The 19,272-nt window shown below is 43.9% G+C and overlaps 1 protein-coding gene across 1 annotated transcript in view; it reads left to right on the top strand.

The window, feature by feature from the left end:
* Nucleotides 1–19,272, top strand: part of MUC2 (mucin 2, oligomeric mucus/gel-forming) — a 53,260-nt gene that overhangs the window by 29,123 nt on the left and 4,865 nt on the right. The window contains exons 34-54 of the mRNA XM_050974916.1: nt 36–179; nt 1,301–1,486; nt 2,568–2,738; nt 3,609–3,628; nt 3,898–4,509; nt 5,136–5,342; nt 6,281–6,421; nt 7,547–7,735; nt 8,767–8,943; nt 9,937–10,092; nt 11,183–12,318; nt 13,299–13,473; nt 14,015–14,262; nt 15,358–15,541; nt 15,664–15,868; nt 16,515–16,699; nt 17,322–17,388; nt 17,712–17,812; nt 17,974–18,005; nt 18,176–18,350; nt 18,970–19,074. Coding sequence (XP_050830873.1) covers nt 36–179; nt 1,301–1,486; nt 2,568–2,738; nt 3,609–3,628; nt 3,898–4,509; nt 5,136–5,342; nt 6,281–6,421; nt 7,547–7,735; nt 8,767–8,943; nt 9,937–10,092; nt 11,183–12,318; nt 13,299–13,473; nt 14,015–14,262; nt 15,358–15,541; nt 15,664–15,868; nt 16,515–16,699; nt 17,322–17,388; nt 17,712–17,812; nt 17,974–18,005; nt 18,176–18,350; nt 18,970–19,074 — 4,616 coding nt within the window. The remainder of the gene's footprint in view (nt 1–35; nt 180–1,300; nt 1,487–2,567; nt 2,739–3,608; nt 3,629–3,897; nt 4,510–5,135; nt 5,343–6,280; nt 6,422–7,546; nt 7,736–8,766; nt 8,944–9,936; nt 10,093–11,182; nt 12,319–13,298; nt 13,474–14,014; nt 14,263–15,357; nt 15,542–15,663; nt 15,869–16,514; nt 16,700–17,321; nt 17,389–17,711; nt 17,813–17,973; nt 18,006–18,175; nt 18,351–18,969; nt 19,075–19,272) is intronic.

Here is a 19,272-nt window from a genome sequence, read left to right as displayed (position 1 = left end):
TTGTCTGTTTTCTCTGTCCCTGTTCTTTCCAACAGGCACACCAAGCACACCAAAATCAACAACCACTCCCTTGCCACCGGTGACTCCCACCACCAGCAGCAGCCCTCCAGGCACATCAACAACAACAACCACATCAACAACGGTTACTGGGTCACCAAGCACCATCTCATCTCCTGGAAGTATGTTCCTAGCAGTAGTAATTCCCACCAAATTCCTCTGCATCTAACTGCTCAACCAACCAATAATTATCTGGTTCTTCTGTCATTTCTGACCTTGTACTGGGAGTACTGAAGGTCTGAGAGTACCTCCGTTTGTGGCTCTGGATGGAATGGGGGATGGCTGTAACTTCTGGACATCCTAGGAAATGTCATGTGCTCAAAGCCAGCCTTTTGTTCTGGCTGTTTCAGAAGGAGCAATTATTTAGGGGTCTTGGGGAGAAGGTTTTGACTTCCCTGTCTCAAGAGTGCTCCCAGGAGGTATTTCATCCTGGTACTTCGTCTTGTACAGATTCTGAAGTAATGGAATCCTTGCTTTTACCCCTGTTGGTCCTAATCCTTCAGCTGGCCAGAATGTAGTCACTGGACCCATGGATTGCAATTGGAGTGGGACTTGGTCTTGTGGCACTTGCATTTCAGGCTCTATTTGGGCACAGCTGTGTATAGTTTCCCACCTTTCTACTCCTCCTTTACCCTTTTACTGTTAATGGTGTTCAGCCATTACTCTAGGTGTAAGAAGGAAGGATTCTTCTACCAGGCATTTGGAAAGAGTTTGACTCAGCATACTACCCTTTGCTGTGAGCTGTGGTCTTTGGGTGATCAGATCCACTGTTACACTGGAGAGCCCTTTATCAGGCTGGCAATGGAAAATCACATGGCAAACAGGCAGCAAGATTTTCCTGTGCATGCTTCCTTCCCTTACCAACTGTTCCCATCTCAGTTCTTGCTGCAGTGTTTAGTGAGGTGTTCATGTACTGAGGCAGAGCTAGAAAGCTCCAGCAAGTTTGAAAGCATTACTGCTCCTCATTTATTACCTACTGATAGGTCATTCTGACTTTCTTGCAGCACCATTCCCAATCTCCTAGCTCGAAGAAGAGGGCCATCACCCTATCTATGCATGGATGTCAAGGATTCTGCTTTCTTGGGCCAGAATGGGAGGGCTGGTTCTGGTGTCCTTTGTTCTTCAAAGGGTGGGCTGACCTGTCTATGTCTGTGGCTGCTGCCTCATGTGCAGCTTCTGTTCAGTTCACACTGAGTCCCACTCATACCTTTGTGCTTTTGTCTGTTTTCCCTCTTTATAACAGCCCCACCTCCACCCACACCAAGCACACCAAAGTCGACAACCACTCCCTTGCCGCCAGAGACTCCCACCACCCCCACCAGCACCCCGACAACAACATCCACTGTTACTGGATCACCAACGCCCACCTCAACTACTTCAAGCACATCCTCACCAACACCAACATACACCACCACCACACCAACTCCAGGTACTTCTCTGGACTGATCTGATGTGTTCCTTTGCTATGGGAGAAATTAAGGTGGCTGGGTCCCTCCTTTAGTGTGTCTCCACGGGATTGCAGATTGGAGGAATTACTGTTCACCCCCTCAAGTGCCCTATGACGTGTGCTCAAAGCTGGCCTTTTGGCCAGCTGGTTGAGAACGACAAGGGTTTAGGGGTCCTAGGGTGAAGGTCTTGGCTTCCCTGACTCAAAATTCTCCCAGGTAAAATTTCATGCTGGTGCTCAATTTAGACAGATGCTGAACTGAAGGAATTCTTGATTTTGCTGCTGTTGGACCTTGTCCTTCAGCTGGCCAGAATGTAGTCACTGGACCCACACATGGAGGGCATTTGTAGTGAGGCTTTAGTCTGGGACACTCTCGTTCTAGGAACAGCTTGGCAGACTTTCTTCCCTTTCTCCTCTTCCTTTGGCATGTCTGTACAAGTGGATGACAATGGTTCTAGATCGTAGAAGCAAGGATTACGCTGGGACGCTTTTGGAAACAGTTTTACACTCAAAAATGCCACTTCTTGTGAACTGTGGCCTTTTGCTGATGCCATGTACTAGAACTCTGGCAAGCCCTTCATCAGGCTGACATGCCACCACAGGGAAATTTCATGACAGTCAAGCAGGAACTTCCTCCTCTTCCACACTTCCATCTCTGATGATGAATTCACCACTCAGCGCTTCCTGCAAGGGTTTGTAAGGTGTTCAGGTAGTGAGGCAGAGAGAGAAAGTCCCAGAGACATAAAAACGCATTGCACCTCCTCATGTCTTACCTATTGGTAGGTCTCTCTGATTTAGTGAGAAGCACTTTCCAGCACCAATTCCAGTCTCCTAGCTAGGAAAGGTGGGCCATCACCCTTTTTGTGCATGGATTTCAAAGATTCTTCTCTTTGAGACCAGAAAGGAAGGGTTGTTGCAAGGGATCTTTGCTGTGCTAAGGTTGTCCTGACCCCTCTAGGTCTGTGGCAAGTGCCTCATGCACAGCTTCTGTTGAGTTCACACTGAGTCCCACTGATGCCTTTGTGCCTTTGTCTGTTTTCTCTGTCCCTGCTGTTGCCCACAGGCTCACTGAGCACAGCATCCCCTCCACCAGAATGGACAACCACTTCCATGTCACCAGAGACTCTCAGCAGCACCATGACCACCACTACCAGCACCAGCACCAGCACCAGCACCACCACTGGAGCACCGACGACAACAACAACCGTTACAACAACCATCCGAACTCCTGCACGTATGTTCCAAAACCAAATAATTCCTGCCAAAAGCCCTTTGCCTCCAACTACAGTACCAACAAATAATTCTCTGGCAATGTTGTTGTTTCTGGCCTTGCTATGGGAGTAGTGAAGAGCCATGAGCCCCTCCATAGGTGGCTCTGGAATGGATCAGGAATGGTTGTAATTTCTGGGCAACCTGTGGCTAAACCTGGCCCTTGTTCTGGCTGTTTAAATGGAGCAAGGATTTAGGGAACCTTGGGAGAAGGACTTGTCTTTCCTGACTCAAGAGTGCTCCAAGGAGGTATTTCATAGTTGTGCCAAGATTATACAGATACTGGAGTAATGGGAAAGTTTCTTTTCTCTCTTGGACCTTGTCCTTCAGCTGTCCAGAATGCAGTCACTGGACCAGGGTGTGAAGTTTGTGGCAGTGGCATTTCAGGCTCACCTTGGGCACAGCTGTGCAGATGTACTTCCCTTTCTCTCCTGTTTGGTTTCTGTGGCCATTGCTGTTACTTACCAGCTGTTTGGGCTGTAGGATGCTTCTGGGGCTTTTGCTGGCAGAGTCTGGGGATTGGTTTAAGAGCTCAGATTGCCACTTTTGACAGACTCAAGCTGTGGGCAGCTGGATTCTACCAGCGTTCCTGTTGGTGCTTGTCTCCAGCAGTCTGTGTGCTGCTGGGAAGCACTGGGAAGCAGCCGAGGCTTTGTTAGCAGCGTGTGTCCTGTGCCTACTTTCCCTGTCATCAGGTGCCTTCCCAGTGGTTGGTTTCTCCATGAGATATTGAGGTGATGTGCATGGCCCAAGAAGCTGAGCAAGTGGCAAGAGTCTCTGCTTAGTGCCACACTCTGCCTCCTCTATGGGTCTTTATGTGCATGTCTTTTTGCAGACGAGAGTCCATACTAAGCAGTGTGCCCTGGCTGTGGGTGGCACACACATAAGCCATGATTGCTTGTGTCCAGATTTGGGCCAGGAGTGGTTTGTAGGGCCAAGAAGGAGAGGCCTGGCCACAGCATTGAGCTTTCTTATGGCCAGTGTTGGCTGAGTGCAGTAGCAGCCTGAGGGGCACTGCTGAGTGCAGGGGATGCCCAGAGCACCACCTGTGTGTGAGCTGGTGCCCTGCATGGCTGTCTCTCCCCTGTTCATTTCTGACTGTCCGTCTTGTTGTGTCCTCCCAGCGTGTGAGTGCGTCTGGACGGACTGGATCGATGTGACTTACCCAGATGGTTCTGACAGGAATAGTGGTGACTACGAAACCTTTGAGAACATTTGGAAGAAATACCCCTCCTGGGAGTGTGCAAAAGTTGAGAACATTTCATGCCGAGCAGAGAAATTCCCTAGCCATTCCATTGCAGATTTAGGGCAGAAAGTGGAATGTAATGTTAACGTAGGGCTCATCTGTAACAATAAAGATCAGCAGATAGGAGGTATAATACCGATGCCAGTCTGCCTCAACTACGAGATCAGTGTCTGCTGCATCCCCAACAAACCAGAGTGTCTTCCACCTCCAAGCACCACGAGCACCACAACTTCCACAGCTGCACCCACAACGAGCAGTGTGTCTCCTCCAATATCAACCACTGCTCCAACGTCAACACCAGTGGAGATTCCCAGCCCTACCCCGACCCCCAGCAGCACCACCACCACCACAATGCCTCCCAGCAGCACCACCACTAGTGGCAGCACCTCACAGACCACAACAACTGCTCCTGTCTCAACAACACCCGTTTCAACTACTTCAAGCACATCCGCGCCCACACCAACATACACCACCACCACACCAACTCCAGGTACTTCTCTGATCTGTGCTCTCATGTGTTTCCTTGCTGTGGGGAACTGAAGGTCTGTGAGCACCTCCATTTGTGCCTCTCTCTGGGATCTGTGATTGGACAAATTGTTGTGTGTCCCCTGAAATGGCCTTTGCCCAAAGGTGGCCCTTGGGCTGGTTGTGTCAGAAGGAGCAAGAATACGGGACTGTATGTCCTCCTTTCCTGTGGAGATCTTGATCCCTATGTTACTGTGCATACATCCTTCCCTGACCACAGATTCCCATCTCAGGTCTTACTCCATGAGTTAATGAGGTGTTCAGGTAATGAGGCAGAGATGAAAAGCATGACTGGTCCTCTTCTCTTCCCTATAGGTAGATTTCTCTCAGTTTGTGGGAAATACCTTCCAGCACTGTCTCCTAGCTAGGGAAAGCGGGCTTTGACCTTGTGTGTGCATGGATGCCAAGGATTCTGCTTTCTCTGTCCAGAAAGTTAGGGCGGGTTCTGGGGACTTTGTTGCACTAAGGGTGGGCTGACCTGTCTATGTCTGTGGCTGCTGCCTGATGTGCAGCTTCTGTTGAGTTCCCATTGAGTCCCACTGATGCCTTTGTGCCTTTGTCTGTTTTCTCTGACCCTCCTGTTTCTTACAGGCACACCTCCATCCACCCTGAGCACAGCATCCCCTACACCGCCCACCACGTCCCTGGAGACTCCCACCACCACCAGCACCAGCACCAGCACCACCACCAGCTCTCCGGGCACAACCACAACTGTTACTGGGTCACCAACACCCACCTCCACTACTTCAAGCACATCCTCTCCCACACCAACATACACCACCACCCTATCAACTCCAGGTACTTTTCAATTTTGTAGTCTCATATGTTCTTTTCCTTTGTGAGTACTGAGGGTCTGTGAACACCCAATTTTTTTCCTCTGTATGGTATCAATAATTAATTAACCTCTGGACCGCCCCTGTAACAGTTTTTGCCCATAGCTGGACCTTCAGCTCTGTTTCAGAATGAACATGGGCTTAGTAGCTTTTTCTGCTGTTGGACTTTGTCTTTCAGCCAGTCAGAGTGGTGTCCCTGGACCCATGGATTGTAATGGAGTGGGGCTTGATTTTGTAACAGTTGCATTTCAAGCTCTATTTAGGCACAGATGTGTGGTCTTTCTTCCTTCTCTCCTACTCCTTTTCCATGTCAATACTAATGCTTTTCAACTATTGTATAGGCAGGAAGGAATCATTCCTCTGCCATGCTTTTGGAAACAGTTTCGCTCTGCAGACTGTGACTTTCTGTGAACTATGGCCTTTGCCTGACAAAATTCACTAGTACTCTGAAAACTCCTGACATCAGAAAACCAGATGTCAATTAGTCAGGAACATATTCCTGTGCATGCTTCCTTCCCACCTCAGCTCTTTCCTGAGGATTTAGCAAGGTGTTCTAGATAACGAGGCAGAGATAGAAAGCCCCAACATTATCAAAAGCATTGCTCCTTCTCATTCCTTACCTATTGGTAAGTCTTTTTGATTTTGTGCAAATCACCTTCCAGCACCATCCACAGTCTATTTACTCTGAGAGGAGAGCTATGACCCTGTATGTGAGAAATTTCAAGGAGTTTGCTTTCTGGGGCCAGAAGAGAAGGGCTCATGCTAGGGATCTTTGCTGTACTAAAGGTGAGCTGGCCTCTCTAGGTTTATGGCTGCTGCCTCATGCACAGCTTCTGTTCAGCTCCTATTGAGTCCTGCTCATGCATTTGTGTCTGTTTCCTCTGTCCCTGCTGTTTCTAACAGGCACACCTCCATCCACACTGAGCACGCCAAAATCAACAACCATTCCCTTGCCGCCGGAGACTCCCACCACCACCACCACCAGCCCTCCAAGCACCACAACCACTGTTCCTGGATCAACAACAACCATCTCAGCTCCTCAGAGTATGTTCCCAAAAGCAATAATTGTCACCAAAACCCCTCTGCTCCCAGGAACAGAATCAACAAAAAATTCTCTGGTTCTGTTGTCATGTCTGGCCTTGCTGTGGGAGTAGTGAAGGTCCATGAAACACCTCCATATGTGGTTCTAGATAGGATCAGAGATGGGTGTAACTTCTGGGAGTCCCAGGAAAAGTCTTGTGGCCAAATCTGGCCCTTGGACTGGCTATTTCATAAGGAACAAGTATTTAGGAGTTCTTGGGGGAAGGTCATGTCTTTCCTGACTCAGCAGTGCTTCAAGGAGGTATTTCATGTTGGTGCCCAGCTTAGAGAGATGCTGAACCAACGGGTAACATTGCTTTTGCAGCTGTTGGACGTGTCCTTCAGCTGGCCAGAATGTAGTCACGGGACCCGTGGAGTGCAATTGGAGTGGGACTTGTTCTTGTGGAAGTGCATTTCAGGCTCTGTTTGGGTTCAGTTGTGTAGACTTTTCTCTTTTTCTCCTCCCCCATGCCCACTGTGTGTTAGTTGTTGTTGTCAGCTGTTAAACATGTAAGAAGGAATGATTCTCCTGCCAGCTTTTTTGGGAACTTGGCAGACTGCCTCTTGTTGTGAACTGTAATTTTTGGGTGATGCTATCTCTGATGAGATCCACTAGTGTCCAGGGAAGCTCTGCATCAGGCTGACATTGGAACATAGAAGGAATCACATGCCAGTCATGTGCATGCTTCCATCCCTGATTACAGCTTCCCATCTCAGCTTTTACCCCAGGAATTAGCAAGGTGTTCAGGCAGGGACAGATAAAGAGGCAGGGACAGAAAGCCCCACCTGGATACATTGCTCCTCCTCATCTCTTACCTCATCTCAGATCTGGTTGGTCTGTCTTATTTTGTGAGAAGTACCTTCCAGCACCATCTTTAATCTCTTCACTAGGAAAGGGGGACCATGACCCTCTCTGTGCATGGATGTCAAGGATTCTGCTTTCTATGGCCAGAAAGGAAGAGCTGGTTCTGGGGACCTTTGTTGCGCTAAGGGTGGCTGCTGCCTGATGTGCAGCTTCTGTTGAGTTCACATTGAGTCCCACTCATGGCTTTGTGTCTTTGTTTTCTCTGTCCCTGTTCTTTCTGACAGCCCCACCTCCACCCACACCAAGCACACCAAAATCAACAACTGCTACCTCGCCGCCGGAGACTCCCACCACCACCACCACCAGCCCTCTGAGCACAACAACCACTGTTACTGGGTCACCAACGCCCACCTCAACTACTTCAAGCACATCCTCACCAACACCAACATACACCACCACCACACCAACTCCAGGTACTTCTCTGGCCTGTGCTGTTGCTTGCTCCTGTCCTGTTGTCCTGAAGGTACATGAGCACCTCAAATTTTGTGTCTTGGATCCCTGATGGTGTAACTTCAGGGCAACACTGAAGTTGTTGCTCACAGTTTTGAGCCATTGATCAAAACTTGACTTTCATCAGGCTATTCAAAAAGGATAAAAGTTTTGTTGTTCTGGGGAAAAGGTCTTGGCTTCCCTGACAACCTGCTATTAAAAATTTCGTGCTGCTGCCTAGCTTACACAGATGCTGAACTGATGGGAAATCTTGCCTTTTTTGCTGCTCGACCTTGTCCTTCAGCTGGCCAGAATTTAGTCACTGAATGGCTTTGGTTTTTTTGGCACTGGCATTTTAGGCACTCTTTGTACATAACTGTGTAGACATTCTTCCCTCTCTCCTGTTCCTTTGCCCTGTTAGTGCAAAAATGTTTCAGTGGGTATAGATGTAGGAAGAAAGATTCCTCTGCCATCCTTTAGAACAGTTTCATTCTGCAGACTGTGACTTTCTTTGAATTGCATCTTTCTTTGAATTGCATCAGATCCACTAGTACTCTGAGAACCCACTTACCAGGGTGACATTGAGAAAACCACATGCCAATCAGGCAGGAGCATACTGCTGTACATATTTCCTTCCCTGATCACAGATTCCCATCTCAGCTCTTACTCCATGAGTTAGTAAGGCAGAGATAGAAAGCCCCAGCCAGACCCACAGCATTACTTCTCCTCATCTCTTACCTATTGGTAGGTGTGTCTGATTTTGTGAGAATCACCTTCCAGCACTATTCCCAGTCTCTGCTAGGAGAGGAGAGCCATGATATTTTTGATGCATTGATTTCAAATATTCTGCTTTCCACAGTAGAAAGCCAGGACTGGTGCTAGGGACAATTGCTGTGCTAAGCTGAGCTCTCTAGCTCTCTGCCAGCTGCCTCATGTGCAGCTATTCTTCTCTTCACATTGATTCCCACTGATGCCTTTGTGCCTTTGTTTTCTCTGTCTCTGTTCTTTCTAACAGTCCCATCTTCATCCACACCGAGCACACCAAAATCAACAACTCTGCCAACAGAGACTCTCACTTCTACCACCAGCCCTCCGAGCACAACAACCACTGTTACTGGATCACCAACGCCCACCTCAACTACTTCAAGCGCATCCTCACCAACACCAACATACACCACCACTACAACTCCAGGTACTTCTCTGGTCTGTGCTGTTGCTTGCTCCCTTCCTGTGGTTGCCCTGAAGGTACACGAGCACCTCAAATTGTGCATCTCAGATGGATCTGGGGTGGGTGTAACTGCAGAGCATCCCTGGAAGACATTGCTTGACAAAACTTGCCTTTCATCTGGCTGTTGAAGAAGGAACAAGGTTTTGTGGTTCTGGGCGAAAGATCTGGTCTTCCCTCACTCAAAAAGGCTCAGAGGAGGTGTTTCATACTGATGCCAGATGCTGAACTTATGGGAAATCTTGCCTTTTTTTGATGCTGGACCTCGTCCCTCAGCTGGCCAGAACATATTCACTGGAATATGTGCAATTGTGCCATGGCTTTGGTTTTTCAGTACTGGCATTTTAGGCACTGATTGAACATAACCGTGTAGGTCTTCTTCCCACTCTCCTGTTCCTTTGCCCTGTCAGTGCTAATGCTTGACCCTTTTTATAGATGTAGGAAGAGTGGATATGCTTTTGGAAAGAGTTTCATTCTGTAGACTGTGACTTTCTGAGAACTGTGGTCTTTGGCTGATCAGATTCAGTAGTACTCTGAGAAGCCACTTATCAGGGTGACATTCAGAAAACCACATGCCAGTCAGGCAGGAAGATACTGCTGGGCATGCTTCCTTCCCTGATCACAGATTTCAATTTCAGCTTTTACCTGAGGATTTAGAATGGTGTTCTAGATAATGACATGGAGATAGAAAGCCTCAGCATTACTCCTCCTCATCTCTTACCTATTGGTAGGTCTCTCTGATTCGGTCTCTTTGCTAAGAGGGAAGGGACCTTACCCTGTGTGTGTATGGATTTCAAATACTGTGCTTTCTGGGGCCAGAAAGGAAGGGGTGGTGCTAGGGTAGTTTGACCTCTCTAGCTCTGTGGCTGCTGCCTCATATGCAGCTTCTGCTGAGTTCACATTGAGTCCCACTGATGCCTTTATGCCTTTGTCTGTTTTCTCTGTTGCCGTTTCTAACAGGCACACCTCCATCCACACTGAGCACGCCAAAATCGACAACCACTACCTCGCCGCCAGAGACTCCCACCACCACCAGCCGCACCCCGACAACAACCATCACAACTCCTGAAGATATTATCACCATAACCCGGCCGGTTCCACCCACTGAAGCAATAAGTAATTCCCAGGGTTTCATGTTCTTTGCTGATTTTAGAAAGCAGGATTTATTGGCAGCTTAACATGTGTTTTATTTTCTAAACTCTGGACTAATGTAGCTGATTATATTTCAAAAACATCCCAGCTAACCTTTCAGCAGCAATGTTATATCCCCTACTGTTCCAGTTTATCTGCCTCTGTTAAAGGGCATGAAGCACATGAAGGAGTTTGCTTGTTCTCACCCAAATGTAAATTAGTTTTCATTGAAGGACTGTCTTTGTGGGCTGCCTGGACAGAACCAGTGTATCTTAATACCTGGAGCATTATTACTGCACTCTTGTTATGTACACAGTGCTTCTCTCTCTACCATGTGTCACTTACATCATGCTATAAAAGCACAAATAGATTGCTCTGAGGCTGGCCTGTGAGAGTTATGAACACTTTTTAACATCCTAATAAAAAACTATTTTAAAGGAGTCTCCATTCACATGGCCAGTTTTCAGCCATAATGAAAACTGGCCATGTGAAAAAGCAGAAAAGTGTATTTTGGATTCGTAGCATCCCAAAATAGCTTGTGTGTGGGTAGTCTGAAAGGCCTTGGCATTAGAAATGGATCACAGACTGCCCCAGCAACAGCTCCTCAGTTTCTGTAGAATAATCAGTGGTGGTATGAATGTGCCACATGAAGCAGCACAGGGAATAATGGTCTTTCCATAGAATATAGCATGACAGCAATACAGTATTAACCCGAGTTCATTGATCTACTCAGTGGATTCCCCTGGGATCTTGGACTGCTGGACTCTTCCATGCAATATATAGTTTTAACACTGCAGAAGATGTCCCCTCTGACCCTGATTGTTGATAAAGTATGTATATCAATGTCTCCTATGAAAGAGGCAGGATATTTTGTTAATAATCCCTCAGTGATGTAAAACCATTAATAAAACCATTTCTGCTTTATTTCTATATAAAGACCCTATGCTTACGCTTGTTGAACTACATATGCTTAGTGGAAAATGAGATGACATTAGGAAGAAAATGCAATTTCCCTACTTAAAATAATCTCCAAGTACACTTACCCAACTTAAAATGTTTTCTTTCTGTCTTAAAGAGACACCAGAACCAGAGAGGCCAACAACAACAAGCACTCCAGTTACTCCTTCAGTTACCCCACTGCCAACAACAAGAACAACAGAAATTAGTACAGTGTCTACTGCAAGCACCACTAGTCAACAGTCAACACCTCAAGTGTCAACAAGCCCATTGACAGCTACCACATCTGCAGTCACTGAAACAGCATCAACCACCAGGATCACCACTTCAGGCCCCACACCCTCAAGATCCACCAGCACCACACCAGTAACAGAAACACCTGTCCATGAGACCACGACCACCAGGATCCCAAGCCCTCCAACAGGATTACCTACCACCACTTCCAGCCCTGGCACCACCACAACCGCGGGACCAAGCAGCCCTACGGGAACACAACCACCAATATCCACAACCCCATTCACTGGAACAGCATCAACCACCAGGATCACCACTTCAGGCCCCACACCCTCAAGATCCACCAGCACCACACCAGTAACAGAAACACCTGTCCATGAGACCACGACCACCAGGATCCCAAGCCCTCCAACAGGATTACCTACCACCACTTCCAGCCCTGGCACCACCACAACCGCGGGACCAAGCAGCCCTACGGGAACACAACCACCAATATCCACAACCCCATTCACTGGAACAGCATCAACCACCAGGATCACCACTTCAGGCCCCACACCCTCAGTGTCCACTCTCCCCACCACCACAGTAGGAACAGAATTAAGTACCCCAAGCACAACCTCTGCAACTGTTACTACTCCAACAACATCATCTACATCAACCAGCCCTGTGTCCACCACAACCTCTGGAGCTGCTCCAACAACATCACCTATATCAACCAGCCCACTGTCCACCACCACCTCTGGAACTACTCCAACAGAAAGCTTTACCACCACTTTAGGAACCACCTCTAGTAGTTTTATCACAATCAATGCAACAACCACCATCTCTACCACCTTCAAAACCCTTCCCCCTCTCTCAGCTACTACATCTGGGCCTACTGCAACATCAACTGCAGTCACCACTACAGGAAGTTCTACACACAGTGCAACTCCTCCAGTTAACGGCTCAAGTTCAACTACAGGTCTAACACCAACCACTCCCAAAAAAACTTGTACAATTTTCCCTAATGAATCTTATGAGGTGAGTAGATTTCCTGCTTTCATTGTGCTTTGGATGGAGACTAGAAACATAACTTCTATATTAGTAACATAAAGAGTAAGCATTAATCTGGATAGGAAGTATCAGTCTGTTCTATTTCTTTAGTTTTCTTGGGCATCAGCAGGACTTCCAATGATATTTGGATTGATAGCTTACATATTGCAATTAGCTCTTCAAGGTTAATTTTTTTAAAGCTTTCTGCAAGGCGCTAGATTGCAGTTCAGTGTTTGTCTTTGTTGTAGGATAGCTCTGATGAAGATGAAACCCAGAGCTAAGTGGTCCTAAGCTATCTTCTCTGTTTCTGCTTTTGAATAAGTCCAGAGTGGGTAAAAGTTGTTTGTGTTTATATTGCAGCCCAACAATAATCCACAGGGTTGAATTTGGAATGAGTCATACCCAACTTGCTCAGTAGATCTGCAGGAATAAAAATTATACATGTCTGCAAAACTGGTAGAAGATAGAAGAAAACTCAATCACAATGCATGAACATAATCTTCTTGGACATTTTTCCCTGAACAGTTGCTGTTCACTGTAGCTTTATCTGTTAAACTGTTCTAGCCATTTATGGAAGGGAATTGATCATATATTGGCTATTCATATTGATCAGTGTCTTTCACTGTCCTTTAGAGAGGGTGTTAAGGTGATGAGATTAGGTGAGACATCTCACTTTTAGATAGCTGAAACTAGAAAAGGTGATTCTCATTTTGGTTTACTGGCTTGATTTTTGTGAGTAATGCTTTCCATTTAGCAGTTCTCAGTTATTCTAGCTCATATTGCAGACCTATATAGTGCTGACTGATGCACTTCCATCCTATTTTCAGATTTCTGATGGGGGAAAACTTGCCAATAAACATATGTTTTTTTAGAAACCTGCAGAAGATTTTCAGGCATAACTATTGTTAGTCTCACTGCTTCCTAAAGGTTTGTCTCTGTCTCCCCCCTCCCCCTCTCTTCAAATACAGCAAGGTGACTCATGGATGCTCTGTAACTGCACTAAGGTTATATGTATAGAAGACAACATTGTCCAGGTGATTCCAATAATCTGCAATCCACCCCCAAAACCCACGTGTGCAAATGGACTTTCTCCTGTGCCAGTCATGGATGAGGATGGATGCTGTTGGCACTGGGAGTGTGATTGTAAGTATATATTTTGTTGAATATTTAATCTCCTGAGGAAACAATACTATTGTCAAAACCAAGAATATTTATCAGGGAACAAGTATCATGCAAAACTGTGACTCAGTCTTCTAGTGTTGGTTAGAATGCTCTGTTGATTCTTTTTAGCTATTGAGTGATCAGCTTAAGTTGCCACTATCTCTACATAACTGTAGTGTTAGTAGAGTGAATTGGTCTCCCAAAGAAGGATTTAAATGTCCAGATGCAGATATTTATAGGCTAGAAGCATATATATATTTGTTACTCATTGAGACTATTGGTAAAGATATATCCTGGTACAGTTAATCCTACTCTCAGTTATCTGTCATTAATGTCAGATGACCTGTGCATTGAAAGTGACTGGTTTTTATTGATGACTTCTAGTTAATGAGTTCATGCATTGACATTAAAATTAAAATGCTCAATGTTCACTGAGATATTTCCCACATCTACGGATTTTGCTTGTAGTCTGATATGATTTTCTACGTTGCCATAAGAGCCTAACTTAACTATGATTTTTTAGGCTACTGCACTGGCTGGGGAGATCCACATTACATGACTTTTGATGGACTGTACTACAGCTATCAAGGGAATTGTACATATGTCCTTGTGGAAGAGATCAATAAGAAAGTTGACAACTTTGGTGTCTACATTGATAACTACCATTGTGATGCACGGGATGTAGTGTCCTGTCCTCGAACGCTCATTGTGAGACATGAGACTCAGGAAGTGAGGCTAACAACAGCACAACCAAATACTCTACAAGTAGAGGTATTATTGATTTCTTGATTCAGATATTAATACTTCATCAACAGGATCATTATATTCACAAGGTTTGGGAAAAAAATAATCTGTGTTTTAGGTTCAATAACAGTTTATATTAGATTGCTTCAAATTACTTCAAAGGACTACTTCAAAGAATTTTTTATTTTGAATCTGGGGGAGAAAAAATTCTACAACTTCTTGTCTTTTTAATTTCAAATCTTTGCAGATCTCTCCTAAATACACAAGTGTGGACAAATTGCTAAGAGTTAAGGATATAAAATAAGTTAATTTATAATTAAGAATAATGTAACAAAGGAAAACAAAGTGGAATGGGAGGAGATAATGTAAGGTAGACATAACAATAAAGTGCTGGCCTGAAGCATTTTTTAAAAGTGCCCTTAGTAGCTTTGACTTGTGTCATCTTTTTAATTTGATAAGAGTAGGGCACTTACATTTTTATTCCATTGATAAATGTGATGTCAAGGTTTTTGGGCTTCAAAATTAGGGCTCCTAGCTTTTTAATGTTTGTTTGGTTTATCTTTGTACATTACTGTGTAAGAATATGACAAGTTAGGTTGCAACATACAGTTGAAAATTTACCCATTTAGACCTCTTTTTTCTCTAAAGCAAAGAAATCTCTGATTGCTGAGTAAAAGTAGTAGTATTAGCTTCACAGGTATATCATGGCTACTGTATTTAAAGACAGTTTGGTCTTATTTCCATTATTTAACTTTCCTATAAACACATACCATTTATGCCAAGAAACCTAAAACTTTTACCGTATGAATTTAGGAGAATTTTATATTCCACTTTCATGAGGAGTCCTTGATACCGTAGTCACTCTAATAAGTCTGTTGAGTGTTAGGATTTATCTGGTTTAAACCTTGAATAACCTCATTTGTCAGAGGTTAATGACCCTTTTGTGGCTCAGAGAAAAAAAAGTTTGACTTTCTAGTAACAAAGGAAACACAGGAACATTTGTTACAAATTAAAAGGATGTTATTTACCTTTACATTCTCTCTGCAGAACAAAGGAACAGTCAATTGTTTTGAAAAGTCAAACAAAATTTATGCCTCTTTTCTGTTTTCCTTTATTTATTAGGTGACAGTAAACAACAAGTACGTTGCTTTGCCTTATAAGAAGTTTGGTGTGAGCATCTACGAGTCAGGCATAAATCGTGTTGTGGAAATTCCTGAGCTGAAAATGAATGTGACCTACAATGGCTTGTCCTTTTCTATCAGAATGCCCTACAGCCTGTTTGGCAACAATACCCAGGGACAGTGTGGTAAGGCTTGCTCTTCCAATTTTTTCACTCTCAGAAAACCACAGAGATAGCTCTGCTGCAAAGATGAATGGTATTTGCTAGCAAATCTGTGAGTGAATGCTTTCTCCCTGTACCACCCTTAGGTACTTGCAATAACAACACAGCAGATGACTGCATGCTGCCAAATGGAAACATTGCAGAACGCTGTGAATCCATGGCAGATCATTGGCAAGTTGTTGATCCTTCAAAACCACAGTGCTCTCCAGGCCTAGTTCCTACAAGTTCACCTAGCACAACACCAACACAGCCTTGCAAAGAATCATCCATCTGTGAGCTTCTTTTGGGAAGGTAACAATCCTTTTGGTTTTACAAGTGTTTGATGTAAAGGTCTTTGATGTAAATAGAAATTTTAGGATTAGTTTACCAGTGGAAAGTGTTTCTAACTATTTCTCCATTTCTTGTATCCTTATGATTTGCTTCTACTCCTTTCTCTTTTTCTGGTTGTTATTATTTGCTGACAGTTTCTTTCAACCCTCTGGCTGCCACATTAACCATTGTTGATGTTCCCTCATTCTACTACATTCTCTGCCTTCCCCTGTCCCATGTTCTTGCCTTTCCCCACGTTTACTTAGCAGAAAACAGAGTCCAACTGAAAACAGAGATCTTAATTTTTAGAACACCATGTCAGAACTGAAAAAGAGAAAAATCAAAATCTCTTTAAAGAAACAGCACATGATTGTACCCAATAATGTACAACTCCTGGACTCAAAATGTTGGTGTCAAAGTGTTTTGTAGGTGAGGGAAGAGTATTTCAAGGTATGTTGGAAGGTTACTATCTGGCTAAGTGCTCTTAGCACAAATCTCTCATCAGTAGTCCACATCCACATCTCCTTAATCTCCCGTGTCCACTGTTGCCACATCATAACATGTTAAGCACATTGAAAAAGATATCAATCATTCAGTAACGAATAATGATAAATATTTCTGTTTCTAGTGTGTTCAAGCCATGCCATGCATTTGTCCAGCCTGAGAAGTACTATGCAGCCTGTGTTTTTGATAGCTGTGTACTTCCCAACCTAGACCTGGAATGCTCAAGTCTGCAGATCTATGCTGCTGTCTGTGCTGATCAAGGCGCATGCATTGACTGGAGAAAACACACCAATGGTGTATGCTGTAAGTATCTCATCATCCTGAATTATTAAGGAAGATTATGTGGAACTGTTTCAGCAGTAATGTCATACTGCTTTCAGAGTGATGAAGACACCAATAAATCACATCACCTGCTCTCCTTAAGTAATTTTGCAGGTAACATTTTTAACAATGGAAATGATAAATCGGCCTGCAAAAATATACATGTATTGACTGTACCAGAAACATCTGTATCAGTACGTACTTTTTTTGTATGCAGGCAGCTCTATACTTTGCAGGCATCAGCAGACCACTCTCTATTTGGTGACATGTACATTAGTTTTCATCTGTAGTAAGAGCACAAAGGGAAGGATGACACTCCCCTTTGAGAACTTGTGCAAAAGAGACTAAAATTATGTGAAAAAATTCTAGTCAAGGTGTAAACTCTTGGCTTCATCACCTTAGTGCAAGTACACTATTAGATCTCTATGGCTAAATTGCACAAAATTATTCCATTTAGAGACAAAAGTCTATCTGGGATTTTTCCTCTGCTTCTCAAGATTGTCATAGATACATAGGAAAATTAGTGAACAGTGTTTGGCATAAGGTCATGGGGCTTTTATACGATATTGTTAATGAGCTATTCCTCCTTTTTGTCCTTCCATTCCAGCTCATGAATGTCCTTCAGGTAAAGAATACAGAGCATGTGGTCCTATTAAAGAGATGACCTGCAAATCAAGGTATAAAATTCCTTCACAGTTCATTATAGCTTGTACAACTATTCAGTCATATCTAATGCACAGGTGAATGAGCAAAATCAACCTCCTCTCATGTCTTAAACTGACTGTCAAATTTATTAGCACTATTCTGTTGACCCTGAATCTGGGTGCCTGAACTGTTTCTGTTTCTGTTGTTTGGCTGTATCAAACACAGACATTGCAAACCCCAGTCACAAATGTGCAGATCATTTGCCACTGTATTTTTAGTGACAGGTTATTTGGCATAATCGTCCTGAATGTGCCTATGGCATTAATAGTCTTTCTATGAACATTTTGTCTCACAGAGGACAGAATGAGACATCAACTAAACAAGTGGAAGGCTGTTTCTGTCCTAATGGAACCATGCTGTATGACTCTGGTGTGGATGTCTGTGTGAAAACCTGTGGTGAGTTTTACTGCTTCACTTGGATGCATGTTTGTTTCCTCTTTGTTTCCTTCCATGTATGCAACAAAGATTTGACTGTATGCAGTCCCCATACAATGAGCACTGTAGAGATGCCTCCTGTTATATGACTGATAATGGAAATTTATTTTGGTATTTTCCAGGCTGTGTCGGAGTGGATAAGATACCAAGAGAGGTATGATGCTGTATGCTTTTGGATTTCTAGTGGAAGTTTTGGTGGGGAGAGGAGAGTGGTTTCCACTGGTACAATCTTGTTTTGTCATCTCTGTACTTTGTATTCATGGTTTTACTTCTGTTCCTTATAACTGGTTACTATGCACTCATTTTATTGTTTTTCAATGGCAGTTTGGAGAAAAGTTTACAGTGGACTGTCAGGACTGTATTTGCCTGGAAGGTGAACATGGCATTTTATGTAAGCCTCATGTGTGTGATCAAAAGAAGGTCACATGTGATGGAGAAGGCTTCTATGAGGTGGCTGAAGTCAATCCTAAAGACTCCTGCTGCCCTCTTTTCACTTGCAGTGAGTTTATACTCTTGTTTCTAGTCTTTCTATACCTCTTGGAAATAGAAAGGAAAAAAGACTGAACTACCTTAGTACCAGAGATCTACAGCAGAGAGTCACAAAATAGTATCTTTTCTCATGCTTTTTATAATCAACTTGCCCAGTGCTAGGGAAAATATATTTTAATATTGCAATGATTCATTATAACTGAATTTACCGTTATGGGGCTCAACATAACTAAAGCTATAGTTATTGTGTTCAGGGCCACATTTTCTTTAAGCAAAATGCAGAGAGATTATGGAATTCTCTGTGGATTTTCATTTTCCAGCAGTTGCCTAAAATCATGGAGAGAGTAGGAGTTGTTCCTTACTTTTCATAGGATGGTGATACTTTATTAACACAGCATAATTGCATAGTAGAAAAAAAATCATAAACTAATATAATACCCCATATCCAGTGCCTGGATTTATGAGGAAAAACGTGTTCCCTATCTGCAATTTGTTTTTTTTTTTTGAAGAGGATCTGGACTGTTTTTTAGCAATAGAAAGTTCATCCTAAGTGCTTTGATAGGTGCTAATTTCTAGTAGCTGTGATTTAATGTACTTTCTAACTTATTATTTTTTTTTTTTTTCCTCAGAATGCAATACCAGCATGTGCACGTCTAAAGCCCCCAAGTGCTCACTGGGATTTGAAGTTCATTCTTATATTCCCAGTGGTCAGTGCTGTCCTGTATACCAATGTGGTAAGTCCCTTGGAAATATATTACATGATTAGTCTTACAGTTTTATTTATTACATAATTTACCATTACACTTAATAAAACTGTATGCAATAGCCTTTTGAAAGAGGTGTTAAACACAGTCAGATTCTACAAGTGAACTACTATTAAAATTAGTTATTAGTGCTTATGAATTAGTTATTTGTGTACTTATGAAACTAGG

This window comes from Serinus canaria, chromosome 5, assembly GCF_022539315.1.
Source record: "Serinus canaria isolate serCan28SL12 chromosome 5, serCan2020, whole genome shotgun sequence".
Taxonomy (NCBI): Eukaryota; Metazoa; Chordata; class Aves; order Passeriformes; family Fringillidae; genus Serinus; species Serinus canaria.
Note: the sequence above shows the minus strand (reverse complement) of the source record. Positions and strands in the feature narration are given on the sequence as shown.